Raw genomic sequence first — 16,672 nt, 5'->3', positions numbered from 1 at the left:
TGATTATAGCGGTTTAAGAGTTAAGCGATCTATAATATGCTACTATATCTTTTACCTACGATTTATTACAGATGTCTTTAATCTGAGATGAAATCAATAGGTATATTACCTACTCTTTGACCCATGAAGTTTATTTACTTAGATTTTCTGATTCTTCTCGGTGATTAATTATACACAAATTGTCAATTAGAATATAAAGTTCCTTCGCACCCTTTGATATTTAACATTTTGTTTTCACATTAAATAACTTTTTTTTTAAGAAAATGTATTGTCATGTCTTTTGTTGGTGTTACAAAGTATTATGAATACATGTAATATTCGAAGATATAATTATCTAAGTTATTTATTTTCTTAAATTTTTGATAGTACCTATTTCAAAAACTTAATTAGAATAGATCTATAGTTTATTAGTATATAAAAATATATATAGTTTCTAAATTACCAATCAATTTGTTTACATTATTTTTAACTAGACATGCATATTATTAATTAAATATAAATGTTGCCCAATCGTGGACTATTACTGAGGTAAAAAAGAAAACAGGTTTTTATTTGTAAAATGTACAATTGGTATCAAAGTGTCATTCTAACTTATAATCTTTGTTTTTTTTTTTTTTTAATCATATAAATACATTGATAATTGATCACAATTGAGAGTACATTAACATTTATTAAGAAAATGAGAGTTATAGAGTTAGGATTTATATCTGATGACTAAATGATCATACCTACAATATTGTTATATTATATTTTTATAAAACGTTTATTTTAGTATACTATAGGTATATTCGTAAAACATGATAATAAAGCTGAACTAAAACTTTACAAAACCAACTATTAAAAATTATATTTGTTGTGGCTCGAAGAGCAAAATTACGGGGATAGAGCCCTATCTTTGTTGTGACCATGTAAATAATTTATTTTGTAAGAGATAGTGAGTGGGAGACTAGCCTACCACTTCTCGTGTTATTTGTTATTTTATTTCAGTTCGTCCTTGCTGATTGGTGCCACAAAATAAAAAAAAGGTGTATTCATAAAACATGATACTTAATAAAGTTGAACTAAAACTTTACAAAACCAATTATTAAAAATTATATAGAAAAAAACTAATGTTAAACAATTATTTAGTTGCTTGTTCATTAATTTAATATTCTAAATAGTTGGACCACAATATGTGGTACATGGATTATTGTGATAAGTTAAACACACCCATGCACCATACACTGGATTTATTGGTTGATATAAAATAATAATATTATAGTGTAAATATTTTACCACATTATTTGTTTAATGTTTAATTAATAATTTCCGTGATACGACAATTTCCTATCTTACCTCAAATCCCTATCATACTAAGGTTTCCACTAAAAGTAGTATGGCATCAATATTTACATATTAATATAGGAGCTTTTGATATACGTAATGCTATTTACTCAAAATATCTTATACTGTGTATTCAGTAACTATACTTATTATGTGTTAAATTAATTATAGAACAGTTTTATCAAATAATTTACAAAATCATAAAGTCATATAATTTATCTACATTAAATACCAGAATTCCAAATCTACTCAAGCTTCAACTTCTACAATTATAATGCATATTGATGTTTATATCAGAATCTAAGATCCGTTGTATCAATAGAGTTGTTTTTGTCACATTTTCAATATTACTATAAATCCACCCCTCTTCCCTAGATACGCCATTAAATTTAATACCTAGTTAAATTATGTCATATGCAATGATTTTAAAAGAATATAGATTCATATTCCTTGATTTAGAACAAATTGGAAAGTGCATTTAGAAATTTAGCAAAATAATTAACAATATAATTTATGAGTTGAATATATTGTTCGTTTATTTATTAAATTTTAACTTAACATTAATCATCTTGATTTGACATAGTTAATTTTATATTCCGAGTGGAGGATTTTTTTTTTACTTTAAATGTTGATCTTGCTAGTAAGTTGTATCAAGTTGGTACTTAATTGGTTAGAGGGTATAAAAATTAAAAAGTGAAAAAATGTATGCAACATATTTACTAAACATTTCTATAAGCATTAATAAACATTGTATAGTTTTCAAAAAATAAGTATGTCGTTTATTTTTTATTGTTATGTTGTTTAAAGAAGACATATGAAATTAATTTCACAGAGTTAAGGATATATAATAAAATATCTTGATCTGTAAGAACCAACTGAATTGTGTAGGTAATGTACTTGATAAGATTTTGAAAACCATATCAGTACATATAATATAGCAAAGAACTGTAGATACAAACTATTTCATAGTATTGTACACGGTATACCTTTTTTTAATTGAAAAAAATACTTTCTTGATTTCAATTGATTAGTATTATACTATAGATTGGAGGTAGGTTTAGTTTTTTTTAAATGGTATTTCAAGTAATATTTGAAGCTTTTCATTGTACTACATTTCTGTGGTATTCGAATAATAAGAGCCTAGACATTCTGAGTTTCCCTTTATAAAAAACTTAATAGTTTGATAATTTTTTTTGTTCAAAATTATTTAATTTCTTTGTTCGTTTTAAAATATAAATATTTAGGTATTTTATAAAGAATATATTAATAGTTTATTATTTGAAATACATTCATTATTTTGAAAATTATTAAGTAGTTAGGTAGGTAAAATTTTTTTTTTTTTTTACTTTCTACATTACTAATTTCTAAGTTTCCATTCTTATATTGTTTTGAATTTTATTTGTTAAATGATAATAATTACTTTGGTTTCATATTCAAAAAGTGAATATTATTCAGAATATTTGTGTATAGGTATATATAAATCTAACATCATACTTATAGTTCGAATTATAGATGTAACAGAGAAACATTTTGTAGGTCCATTCAATCCGTGCATACATAGTTTAAAAAATGAAACAGATAAAATTAATAATAATTATTCTAGACATTAGAAATTCGATTCAAATAATCATGGTCTTGCTTAATATAAACAAAACAATATTTGAGTTGACTATGTGTTTATAATACGTTTTTGCGTGGCAGATATTGTCAAATAGTCCAGTAAAAATTTCGCTTATGTGCCTGCAGTATTTACAATAACATATATCACATTTGGACGTACATTATCGATTCCTGTATAATTATTACATATATGTCACGCAGTATATCCATATACTAATTTAAAAATACTGCAATTGGGAAAATGTAATGGCCGATGAATGCTCTCTAGATAAACTATATATTATATGTATTTATTTTGTCCAATGCTGAATTTATTCGAAAAAAAAAACGTGGCCGTATTGTTTTATAAGTATTTTGTTTGCCAAATGAAAATCTAACGAATTACGCGTGCTCATTCGTTTCGGACGGTTACACACAATAATTGCAGAACGTGCACACCGCACAAACGCGCACGGAATCTTTGGCAGAAAAATAAACTCCACTGCGTTTGACGGGTCTCCACGAAAAAATCTATAACCGTTTATAATGTAGGCGTATTAGTAGCCCAAGCGATAATTTATTTGAAAACAAAAAAAAGTTCAACCCAAAACACGCGCCATTGGGTAATGATTTAGACTATCCGAGTGTAGTACGATAAATATTATATAATATTTTGCTCTCTAAATCACTATACGTATAGATGAACAATTTGATGATTTAATACGGCAAATAATGATGTAGATCGTCTGTAGGGGACGAGTGGATGATGAACAATACGCCGAAATCGAGCAATGCACACCGATATTTTATTCATTTTACTATTGGGCTATATTTTTTTTTTCAATTACCTTATTCTTTTGTTCTATTGTTTGTAAACGTTTTATGTTTTTTTGTTTTATTTTTATTGTCATTATTATTATTATTATTATTTTTTTGTCAACATCTGCCCTCTATTTTCACCATTTATATCCACTTTTGATGAATGAGTTCATAAACTATTGGCTTTGTTAACATGTCTATACTGGTTGTAGAAAATTTAAAAAAAAACAAACAAAAATAAAGTACAAATTTGCCAATCAAGACGAAACCTCTTGCATATTGTTCGTAAAAACGCGTGAAATGTATTGTTGTTAGCCCGTTGGAATAATTGAGTTCAGTATTTTTATTATTGTTTTATGAAGAATGTAGACTCACAGACAGTGTATATTATAATACCATACTAGATTGGATACTAGTGTTTTATTGGTTCATACAGTGTTTAGATACTCTCTAATCATTTCTCTTTTAGATTCCATTGCGCGCATGTAACATGCACTTATCCTTAAAACATAATATATTACAACCCATAAATCCAATTATTGTCCGAACCCTCATTTTTAGTCTCCAGACGACCATGTCACCACAGGGGACTTCCGTAATGATTTTATGCATTCCCTGACATGGACCAATAATAATATACTATACTCACCCTCGAACCAAAACCCGCGGGCAATACTCCCGGGACGTATATAACATCATATAATTTATTAATAGACCTTTTTAGTGATTCTATTCTTCTTTCAACTCTTTTTGTACTAATAATTTTTATAACGTTTCGTCTTTTATCTGCAAAACATGTATTATTGCCTCCTAAGTCCAAACCATTATTGTTGGCAAATAATTACAAATTTAAATTTTCCATTATATCTGTTATATGCATACAATACATATATATATATATACCTAAGAAAGTATATGACTGTTTAAAACGATCAAAGATAAATATATTATATTAGTTTAACAAGTACCAATTTTAAAAATCCTTTATATTTTGTGTACGCTTTTTTTTACAAAATAATATGTACTACTCGTAGATTTAGTTATAAAATAATAATAGACAATTAATATTTTAGGTACAAAATTTTAATTTTAATTAAAAGTGTATAATATTATTTAATATAATGTATTTGCTATTTTTTATATTTGAATTTTTTGTCTTTCTTTTAAACTACCCTGAAACAAATTTTAATACTGTAAAAATAATATGATCATCTGAAGAAATTTATAACCTTTTTATAAATGTACTTTAGTAACTTATACCGTTATACCTTAAATCAATTTTTCTTTATAGTTATTTTAATCGTGTAAAATAACTACAACGCGTGTTGTATTTTAGATACGGCCCGGAGGACGGTGTGATTTTATGACGTCACGTGTTTTACGCGACTTATAAATAATCACCGAAGCAATTGTCCGACAAAAATTTTTATACCATCAAAATTTTTCTTTTTTTAAGCACTACATTTTTGTATAGTCCTTTAATGATTATTTTAATCTATATTTTGATTTAAATTTATGTATCAGGTATAATACAAAACGTAACAATTATTTTCTTAATAATTATTTAGCTAATATTAATGAAATTTATGATATTAAAATGATATAATAAGTCGATTGAAAAAAAAAAAATGAATGATCGTCATAAGACATAGAGGAAAGCAAAAAATTCACAAGACTTTAAAACGTGTTTTTTTACCCACCGTATATTTTTTTATAATTATAATATTTGGAAGATAGATTTACACCAGTAATTCTATTGTTTTGGTGGTTAGGCGTCGAGATACTGATAAACTACTGAAAAAAGTAAAATAACCAATATAAAACTATTTTTATTTATCTTGAAGAAGAAGGTACACATTTTTTCTCTGAAGCACGTTTGTCCATCTGTTTTCTCAATAATTTATATACAATATTTTTAAAAACAAACGGTGCAGTGATACGCGATTGTAACGGCATGTGGATAACTACACGCTCGAGTAGTCATATTGCGTATACATTGCGCCGTATTACAGGCTTAAACTATATAAAAAAAATTAATATATTTGACACAGTATTTTTTGACGTAAATTTGAATTATTTTATGATATTATATTGAATATGGAATGGCGTTTTATGATTTTTAGGGTATTTAATATTTATATATATTATGTAAACCGTCCTAATATCACCGAGACACACGGAAATAAATAATGTATTTTGTGTTGAGGATTAAAAAATGTAATACAATACAAATTACAGTATTATATACCTTTATATTTATGTAGAAAACTTCATATACGATGGGTGGTCATTGACTTCATAAGGTTTTTATCACGTCATCACGTATTATAACAAATATAATAAATAATATGAAGTAGGTACGTTAAATGGCGAACAAAAAAGAAGGAAATGGTAAAAACTGCTGGCCACCCACATTTGTACAATATAATATTATATTATGTGAAATGTAATAAATATAATATTTATATAATTTAATATATATATATATATATATATTATGTATACTAGCTGTCCCGACACGGCGTTGCCCGCGTATTAGTTTGTTTTTTGGCATTTTCGTAGGCCTTGTATAGTGTTATTATTACTTATTAGTTATTATGTACCTATGAGAAAATAATTTTTTTTTTTATTTGTAGTATAATAGTGGTTTCGGAGATCACAGCGTATAGTAAACTATTGAGAATGTCAAATTAATATTCATATAATGTCACTAATGATAATTAATAACCCTCGGGATTAAGGATAGAACACTGTCTGCAATGAATGAGTAAATTACAAAGTTCTTTATTGATAACATAAACAAATATATTTTTATAAATGATATACATTTTAAACTATTTTAGATTCTGAACGAAGTGATGAATGTATTGATTTTACAATGATGTGTGTTTTTTTTTTTTATTGTAAGTGTGTATTGTAAGTGTGTGGGAATGTCGTGATATATGACTGAGAGATGAATGGAGCACTGTGAAAGATGAAGGCCCATAAAAATAACAAAACACCAAATATTAATTTTTTTGAATTCATTGTATTTTTTATATCTTAACTAATAAATTTAAAGTTACATCTCTATCATAAATTATATGAATTAAAAAAAAAATTGTCAGTCTCTTAGTCTGTGTTCGTTTGGCATTGGTAGCAATGAGCCCACTCTATGATAAACTTGGTCTTTGATTTTGAATGTTGAATTAAATTGTTGGCCATTTGCAGCATTATTTTTAACTATTTCTGTTGCTCCGAACGATGTCATTTGGAAACATGAATTGAATGTTCGAATTGACTTCAGGAACAGGTTAGAATCTGGATCCGTACTGATAAGTAAACCGTTCAATGGTTCAGGTGGTGTTTCAATTTCCGGTAGTTGCACTTTTCCTGACGCGCAACACATGCCGGATGGCTCATTTTTGAACTTCAGCGCATTACAATGCGGACATTCCTTGTCCATAGCACCAATTCTACTTTCGAATGAGCGTAATATTCAATATCGGGCCCATACTCGAATGCTAGACGAAGGAATGAATTGGATGAAAATTCTCTATGTACTTGTTGGCGTTGTCGGTCATTTGCTCTGCGTGTGTCAACTACGAATTGATGCGCTTCTAATCGTCTTATTTGATTTTGTTCAGCTTGTGCCTCACGCATCCGCACTATGTTCACACGTACATTTCCATTGTTCGGTTGGATTTGCACGTCTCTTCTTTGTGCTCTTCTATCTCGCATGCTTGTACTTTTGGTCGTTCGACGGGCCAAATCAGACCCCTTGCGTCTTGCTGGCATTGTACAAAATACACAAATCGATACAATTAAAGTTCATATTAAACTAAATAAATAAATTTATATTTATATATCTTTGGAAATACGTCAAACGACAGCGGCGGCTGATCGGTCAGTGTGGCCATTGATTAAATAAATGAAACGGCGATTAAATATAAAAATAAAAATAAAATAATAATAATAATTTCATATGTTTGGTAACCAACGGAAACTCTATAAAAAAAAAAAAATTGTCGTAGATTAAAATAAATCCCTGTATGAGCCACCCTTTAAAATAAAAAAAAAAATGGGTAACTGGGAATCGCTCTGCTGTACATTGGTGGTGGGGTCCTCTGACTAAGGTAGGTTAAATTTGAATGCAATGATAGGTATCATTGTATACGAAAAACGATTCTGAACGGATACGTTTTATCTGTTTAGGATATATTATAGATTATTAGAAATTTTTAAAAGAAATTTTTTTATGAATTTCTAGCTTAAAATAATTTGCGAATTTTCGTGATTTTTACGTATGTTGTCAGAATTAAAATTTAAATGCTTGTAAAATAAATGTGACTATGCATTTCTTTTATTTTTCAACTGCTGTTGTAAAAATATATTATTAGCCTTGTATTAAATTTTCAAATCTTAGATTTAAAAAGAAAAACTTTTATGAATTTCTATCTAAGATAATTTGAAAATTGCCGTAATTTTTACGTATTTAGTCAAAATTTGAATTTTAAATTCTTATAAAAAAAATGTGTGCCTATGTATTTTTATAATTTTTCAACCACTATTAGAATAACTTATGAGGAACTTTGTATTCAATTTTAAAGTATTTTGATTGGGCCAAAAAAATTTTGTCGACACTTCAAAAAAAAATTTCAGTTGTCTATAAATATCTCAAAAAAGTCAAAATATTTTGAAAATTAAATCATGTAATCAGTTCGGCTGTAGCGTCCATCATGAACACACGTATGCCGCATCGTACATACTTTACACTCCGTTATCGCTGTATGCGCTCATTATTAACTATCAGTCCCAATTATATAACATTATAATAACAATATTCTATTATGTAAAATTAAACAATTGTAAACTTGTAATAGCATATAATATGCTGAAACATTTTATTTAATTTATTAAATAATAAAAAAAAAAAATCATGTAAAGAAAATGCCAATCTTAATAACTGGAAAAATTTTCAAGTATCTACTACATATTCTTTTTGAATAATAACAAATATTTAAAATCGTTTGAGGATAAATCGTTATCGTTACGCTACTTCGTAAAAATTTAAAATTCAAACGCACTTAACATTTTTCCTATAATGATGATTTGAGTTTTCTCTATAGCTACTTGAAGGAAAACTAATAGAAAACTTAGTGCTGTATTTTTAATCCTTAGTTATAAACACAAAAAATTTTATGATTTTTAAACTTCAAAATTACTTGCAAATGTTCGCGTTTTCGACAGATTTCGTAAAAATTTGAACTATAAACGCTTAAAAAAAATTGTGACTTACGATTTTTAATTTTTTTTAGCTACAATAAGAACAACTCATAAAGAACCTTGTATTAAATTTTCAAGTTTTTTTGGTCGTCCAACATTTTTTTACCGGCACTTCAAAAATAAATTCTCAAACAAATTGAAAAATTCAGTGGTCTATAAATAACTCAAAAAAAGTCAAAACTTTTTGAAAATTAAACTGTATATATATAACACTAACATAAACATTAGGTAAAATTTCAAGTATTTACAGTGATTAGTTTTTGAATTACAACCATATAAAAATATCGATTTAGTCGAAAACTGGTTTTGCGTAAAAATTCCAGTTTTTCTGTCATATTTTTTTTTGTTTTTCTCGATTTTATTGAAAACTGTTGGAAAATGTTTACTTTTGACCTCTATAATGCGCCAAGGATATTCACTTTTACATCGGAAACCATCCCCAAAATTTGAAATTGAAGCATTATTTCGACTAGTTATGCTGTACACAGACACAAAAAAAAACACACATCATTGTAAAATCAATACATTCATCACTTCATTCAGAATCTAATAGGGGTGTGAAAAATAGTTTACATCACTCTCTGAGACCTACTTAATATACACAAAAAATTTCATGAAAATCGGGCCAGCCGTTTTGGAGGAGTTTGATAACAAACATTGTGACACGATATATTTATATATTACATATATAGGAAATACATAATATACCAATACGCGTTTCTACTATTCCGGGGATCGTTTTACATTTTATGATAAAACTTCGTTGGGCTAGTTCACTTCTGAGCACGTTTTCGAGGTTCCATAAAACTTGTTGGTGTGAAAATTACCACATGGCGGTAATAAGGTGTATAGTGAAGAAATAAACGACCCGATTTTCCACTAGCGTCGCCCACCATCGAGTTCATTGTACAATTCACACCCTCGATCTCCTCTTCAACTCATTCCTGTACCATTTTCCGGTTCCACTCCAAATCAGTTAAAGGCACTTTTTGGTCACCACGTTTTTCTTCTCTTTTTTTCTACTTGACCAATATTTTCATTACTATTCGGCTGCGTTCTTGATCGTATAGAAATCCGGTGAAATTTCGTTGGCGCTCAAATTACGGATAATTCACTTTACTTTTTGTGAAACCCACCATAGTTGATGATTACGTACCATACGTTTCGAGGTGAAATGTTATTGGTATTGAATTTTTATGAGCATTTCCCACTATTTGCAAATAATATTATCGTTAAAATGAAAATAGCATTAGTGTGAATTTATCTATCCAGTATTTTAAAACGTTTCAATAATGATAACACTACATAAATACAAAATAAGTATAATTTTCTTTTAAAAGAAAATTAAACGAAACAAAAACATTCTCGCTTTACGACGAAATCGATCTACACTTTAATCGTATATTATACTTTCTTTACTCTAACATATTATATTGAACTATTACAAATACAGTACTCCATTACATTCAAAGCAGTGGACTGTCTTTATAGTACTATCCTTGTGTTTGGAAAATTGAACTAAAAATATGGAAGTTAATCATTGACGTTGTTTAAACTATTCATTGGTGGTTTGCGTTCCTTTGTTGTCATGGAAACTGTTTTTTTTTTCGGACTCAATCGCCTATTACACTTCAGTTGCAGAATATAACTAGCCTTCAAAGTTTATACTGCTGTTTAAAACTCATTTGTCATTGTTTTGTGTTGTATATGTTTATTCCAATTTGTTTTATTATTATAGAGTCGTCATCATATTGTTTAATGCATTGGAAATAGCAGTATTGATTAATTATATCTAATTTTTTGTTTTTAAAAATTTCTTCTACACATTTTGGGGAAAGAGTAATATCAGATGAAAATGTTGGAGTATAACATAGGTCCGTGATTGGTGGGTCACAGTGTTGTAGGCCGATTCCTGATATTATCCTGTGTTCATCATTCATGAAATTTATCGCTATATATGTTTTTTCTGAGTATATAATGCAAATAGACTCGTAAAACTTAAAATGAGTTGGAATGTATTGATATAGTTTCCATTTTGCCGATCTTTCTTGGATAAGTATTTTGATTTTAAATAGAATTTTCTATTTTGAAAATTGACATTCGGTAATTGGTAAGTTATAATATGTATGAAAATGTTCTAATGGTTAATTCATATTCATCTCTTTCGATTGCTCTTTTTAATTTTGTTAAGTCGTTTATACAGTATTTTTGATTTTATGATTCTTACTGGAATTTTATGTAGCTTACGAGCTTAGCTCATACAGTGTAAATGAATATGTGTATCTCTTTCATTGTTTGTAAATTTTAGAATTACTGAAATTAAATTTTATATTGTTTCTTGGACACCTTGAATCATAATTTTCTGATTTATTTTTTCTTCGTCATACATTTTGAAAAACTATCCTTTAATAATTTTATATTGTTTTTAGTATTTTTTGTGTATTTGTTGAGTTCTATAGTTATGTTTGTTAGATCTTTATGGTCTGATGCAAAACGTTTTTAAATTTGTTAATTTGTTGACCTAGCATTTCTTCATTTGTGTAAAAAGTTTTTAATTGTTTTTCTATTGCGACATTACAACAGAAGTGATATAAATTCCCGAAAATTGAATTCCTCTTTTAGATCTACTATTTAATAGGCCTTTATTTAAATCTAACGTTTTTGTATCGCTTTCTCTATGTTTTTATTTATGGTGCTTAATATATCTATTCTTTGATTAACAATGTTTCAGTAGTTTTTGATTTTATTTTTACAGTAATTTTCAACCCCCCAGTTATTTTTTACATTTTTGAAATTGTCATCTGAGTAATCGTCTTGCAATTCCTGTTGTGTAGATTAAAGGAATGCTTTTGTCATATAAAATGGCCTCAAAAAAGGCTCCGAGAGATACAATTACAGCTATATCTTCTTCTGCGCTAGCATTGATGATTACCGCAACGACTGTGAGGATTTTAAAAAACATCTCGTGTGTGTGAAACATCAAAATTTTGGATCCAATTGGTCGTAGACTTACTGCCATGAGAGATAAATCTGATGAAAAAGTTCAACACGTGATATGTGTAAAATGATACGGCACAAACAACAACACATAAAACGGCCGTTCTCACGGCCACCAATTTAATGCACATATCAAGACAGAATCATACGAGCAACCGTACATACGGATAAGAACTAGGTGAATCTTCACAAGTATGCTCAACGATTATGACGAGCGAAAATGACATCAACGGAGCAGAATAGATCATAGGATCGAGGTCATATTCACTCGTCATAACAGAACTCTCCGTCAATGAAAACAGCCACAACAGCAAAAACTGGTATATATACGGGTGCATTTTACTGATCGTCAACCAGTGCTCCTTCAAGACATCAAAACAAGATTCATTGCTGTCTACAAGAAGGAAAAGGAGAACGACCGACGACTAGCCAGAGTCCAGACCCTCGAACGGCGACGATCTTTGAAGCCAACGCCGACCACACCGCATTATTAAAATAGCCCGTTTCCGGGCTGATAACACCGACGCAGTTTACGAGCCGAGACGAGCAAGAAACTTACGGAAACCACGCGGCTCGTCGAGCATTATAGTCAGCGCCGTCAACAACACCAATAGAACGAGCAACGTAACGGCTCACCAACAGATCATCACCCGCAACTCAATCCGTATAGTTGCCGGATACCTAAAACGGCCCTTTTAAGGGCCGATAACAAACGTGTACTGTCCCCCCAAGCGCGCCTGCCTAGGCCACGCTTCCCATCCGGAACTATAGATCGACGCCACTTATTCGAGCGGGCTGATCATAGTCAACCGGGTCGCCCCTTCATTGTTCAATTAAACCTATACCCAACTTTGTAAGGACCGCCGCGCATCCATACACAACCTTGTCGGTGTGGGAGCGCGAGCCGTCCACTCCCCTTATATTGTATATAAATATTTCCTTATCATAGAAATAAACCAGCAGATGATACCATAAAGGCATTTGTATACTTTATTTGAAGTAACGGATGTTCGCTTCCGGTGACTCCGTTACAAAAAGTAAAACACACAAAAATGACTTGTATTTAATCAACACAAAAACAAACAGAAACACAAAAACACAAATGTTCAAAAGAAATTCGGGTAGTGGATTACGAATGACGTTGGGCGTCACTGTAGTACACCTATCTCTCTATGGCACACAAAATAATCGATGAACAATTAATACTATTTTGAATAACTTTATTCAACAATAAACATAAATCAAACACACAAAAATACGGGTCTCTATGAATCGCTTACCAACATATATCGTCTCTCACTCGAAACCCGCACTGTCTCTCTACTGTGGTGCCCTTAAATATTATTTTACAAAGTGCTGCCTCAGCTCATTTGCTTCGTTGGCTTAATATTATGCAATTTAAACATTTAGCTAAAATAAGTAATATTTGTCTATTATTTTTAATTGGCACATGCCAAATACAACATTTGGAAGTCTAAAATTAAAATTTGATTTTTTATACTGTTATTAATTATTATTAATATTAATAGAAGTCTTGAAAATCTTTTTTTGTACCTTTACGTCTATGTGTATCATATGATATTGCATAATATCACTGCTTTAAAATATTTCACCTATAACGATGAATTTTTGTAATTTATAGTCTGTAAACAACCTAGAAGTATACACGATTAATTTTCTTTGTTTATTTGAAAAAATAAAATATTTTAGTTTGTAGGCATTTATTTCGAAAAGAACTAAAAATATATCATTAGTTTGATTTTCCTCGTAAGTTCAATTAAAAAAATATTTTTATTCAGCGAGAACAATTTATAATATTTATTATCTTTTTATTTACAAACAACAATTTCATTCAATTTTTAAAATCTTTATGTTTTTATGTGGTAGATGATAAAGCTGTAAAGCATTTAAATAGCAACCAAATTTAATATATGTTTAAGTAATATATAATTTATAAATATAAAATCCATCGCCATAATAAATTGACCAAATGATACACGTCATGTTATTTCATGACATAAAACAATTTTAATTATTATATGTAAACATTCATTATAGGTGTCATAAACATAATACAGCTTCATAATGATCAAATTATTTGATGAAAATCCTAATAAAATCATGTCACTATTTATTGTCTAAATAATCTCATTTGATACAATAAATAGCGCTCAATCAGAGTCAATATAAACAAATCAAAAACCATATTTGTAATGTAGGCCAGTGAATCAAATGTGCTGATGCAGCTAAATTATAAACTAGATATAAAGCAAAAGTGTAGTAATAGGTGACAACTGGTAAACAAGTCAAAAAACATATTTGTAATGTAGGCCAGTGAAGTAAAAGTGCAGAGGCAGCTAAATTGTAAACTAGATATAAGGCAAAAGAAATAAGAGACGAGGAGAGTCGTGGTACATGCAGAGTACTACGATATACGTTGGATTGTTTTGATCTGTTTGTGTGTATGTTTTTAAAAGTTTTTGTTTTTTAAAGTACTTAATAAAGGATTTTTACTTATTGCATTGATTATTTATATCTGGAGTCTCCTTTGTACATTTAAATCTGATCTGAAACGGATTAATTGATGTTTTAGTAAGATAATTAAATATAATATAATATAATATAGTATACAACTTAAAAGTGCGTATACGACACTTACTTTCCCACCAAAAAAGATAAAGATGAAAATCAAAGTATAATTTTGACTACTTATTGTGTACTCAAAAAAAAAATACACACATTTCGTAGTAAAATCAATATATTTATCACTCTTTACACAATCTAAATTCATAATAAATAAACTTTAATATTTTAATTTTTACACTTTTAACTCGAACATTACGCATATAATAAAGAGAGTAATTTTTAGTTGAGATCAAATTTTCAAGGAATTAAAAACCTAGATTATTTTTCTTCTTTGTATATCAGTGAGTTTATTAGTGAAACCATAGATATGTATGTATCCAATACCTATATTACTAACATATCACCTATAATATGTATGGTTGTTACTTGTTGATACTTTAAGTTGCGGTTCTGTTCATTATATGTGACATGGACGGAACAAAAAGTTGGACGCCAAATTTATATATTACTATTACTACTACTGCTACTACTTTTTTTTTTTTTATCTTGGTATCGTTGAACCGGGGGAGTACTGCCTCTGCTCTGCATTCCCATCAGTCCGCCATAATTTATTTGTATAAAATAATTACAATTACAAAATTTTAATATTAACATCATATGCGCTTGTCACCTTACAGTAAACTGCGGTTTACAATTGCGGTATATACAGTACCAGCTTTCTTAGCTACCTAGCTTTTGGATTCATACTATTTACTATTTACAGCTTACAATATCACACATATTTAGTTTGTTCAGGTCATGGTTGTCCTTTTCACAGGCCTGCTAGCCAGCCCGCCGCCTTTGTAGTCTCGTACTATGGTGCGTTGGTGTGTCTTTGGAACTCCTCCTCTTCCTTGCTAATCAGTATTTTCTTGACGTACCGTTCAACTGCTGACCATTTCTCTCGACTATTTAGCATGATAAGTATGATCGTCTCTGGCGTGACGTCCTCTCCTACTGTGGCTTCAAGTTCTGTGAGTTTTTTAGCCCATCGTCCGCATCTAAAGAATGTATGTTCTGCGTCGTCTTCTAGGTCACCAAAAGACAGGCATTCTGGGCTGTCCACCCGAGTGGATCTAGACAAGAGGTAGCTCTGGAAGCAACCATGTCCCGTGAGAAACTGCCTCATATGATAGTTTGTCGTACCGTGTGTTCGAGTTACCCAGGAGCATAAATCAGGTATCAGTCGCTTTGTCCACTGTCCGGTAGTGGTAAATTCTTCCCTTTCCTGCTGCTATCATCCCCAAACGAGTTTGTCTACTATTTGTCTAGCGTTATCTGAATGGTTCCTTTGGGGTCTATGCAGATGAGTCGGCTTCTTGCCATGAGATGTACTGGTACTATGCCCGCCACTACCATGATTGCTGCCGTTGTCACTGTTCTATAAACACTAGCCACCCTTAGAGCCATCGTACGTTGCGGCCCCAACAAGAGTTGTCTATGGTTTCAAAATTTTATTGTCGATTGCCATACTGGGGCCGCGTACAGCAGCTGACTGTTTACTACTGACGATGACTTAAGTAGTTTCCTTCTGGTGGGGCTTGGGCCTCCAACATTCGGCATTAATCATGTTCAGATGGCTGTTATTTACAGTGTTTTAGCCCGAACCACTTTTATATGCTCTTTAAAACCAGGCTTGGAGTTAAGTTCGACTCCTAAGTATTTGATATGCTCTTTGAGCTCCAGAGTCTCATCTAGCAGTACAAACTGTGGGCGTCTATAACGTCTCTTGGACGTCATCGTCATTGCAAATGTTTTGCTCGCTGAGATCTTCAGGCCATTGATCGCAATCCATTCACTTATAAATCGGAGCGCACTGTTCATAGCAACTTCCAGCGAGTCTGTATTTTTGGCAATTCCGATCACAGCGATGTCGTCTGCGAAGGCAATTATCTCAATTCCCTCAGGCAGCCTTTGTTGCAAGAGATCATCGTAAATAATGTTCCAAAGGATAGGACCAATGACCAATCCTTGTGGTACACCGCAAAAGACTTCTTTGTCTCCAGCATCTGCTTTAGCAGTCTCTCTCGGAAGTAGTTCCTTA

The 16,672-nt window shown here is 30.2% G+C and overlaps 1 protein-coding gene and 1 pseudogene across 1 annotated transcript; both read right to left on the bottom strand.

Annotated features, from left to right (window-relative positions):
• Positions 1-6,844: 6,844 nt before the first annotated feature.
• LOC149060648 (uncharacterized) lies at positions 6,845-7,518 on the bottom strand (annotated as a pseudogene).
• Positions 7,519-15,442: 7,924 nt separating this feature from the next.
• On the bottom strand, positions 15,443-15,757 carry LOC149060647 (uncharacterized). Its single transcript, XM_089229979.1, has one exon. It carries the CDS (start codon positions 15,755-15,757, stop codon positions 15,443-15,445), a length of 315 nt encoding a protein of 104 aa, XP_089086105.1.
• Between the last annotated feature and the right edge of the window lie 915 nt (positions 15,758-16,672).

The sequence above is a fragment of the Diuraphis noxia genome, unplaced genomic scaffold (genome assembly GCF_037042655.1).
Source record: "Diuraphis noxia isolate RWA-SAM2 unplaced genomic scaffold, SU_Dnox_SAM2 contig0001, whole genome shotgun sequence".
In the NCBI taxonomy this organism is placed as follows: domain Eukaryota; kingdom Metazoa; phylum Arthropoda; class Insecta; order Hemiptera; family Aphididae; genus Diuraphis; species Diuraphis noxia.
This window is presented reverse-complemented; position numbering and strand designations above follow the sequence as displayed.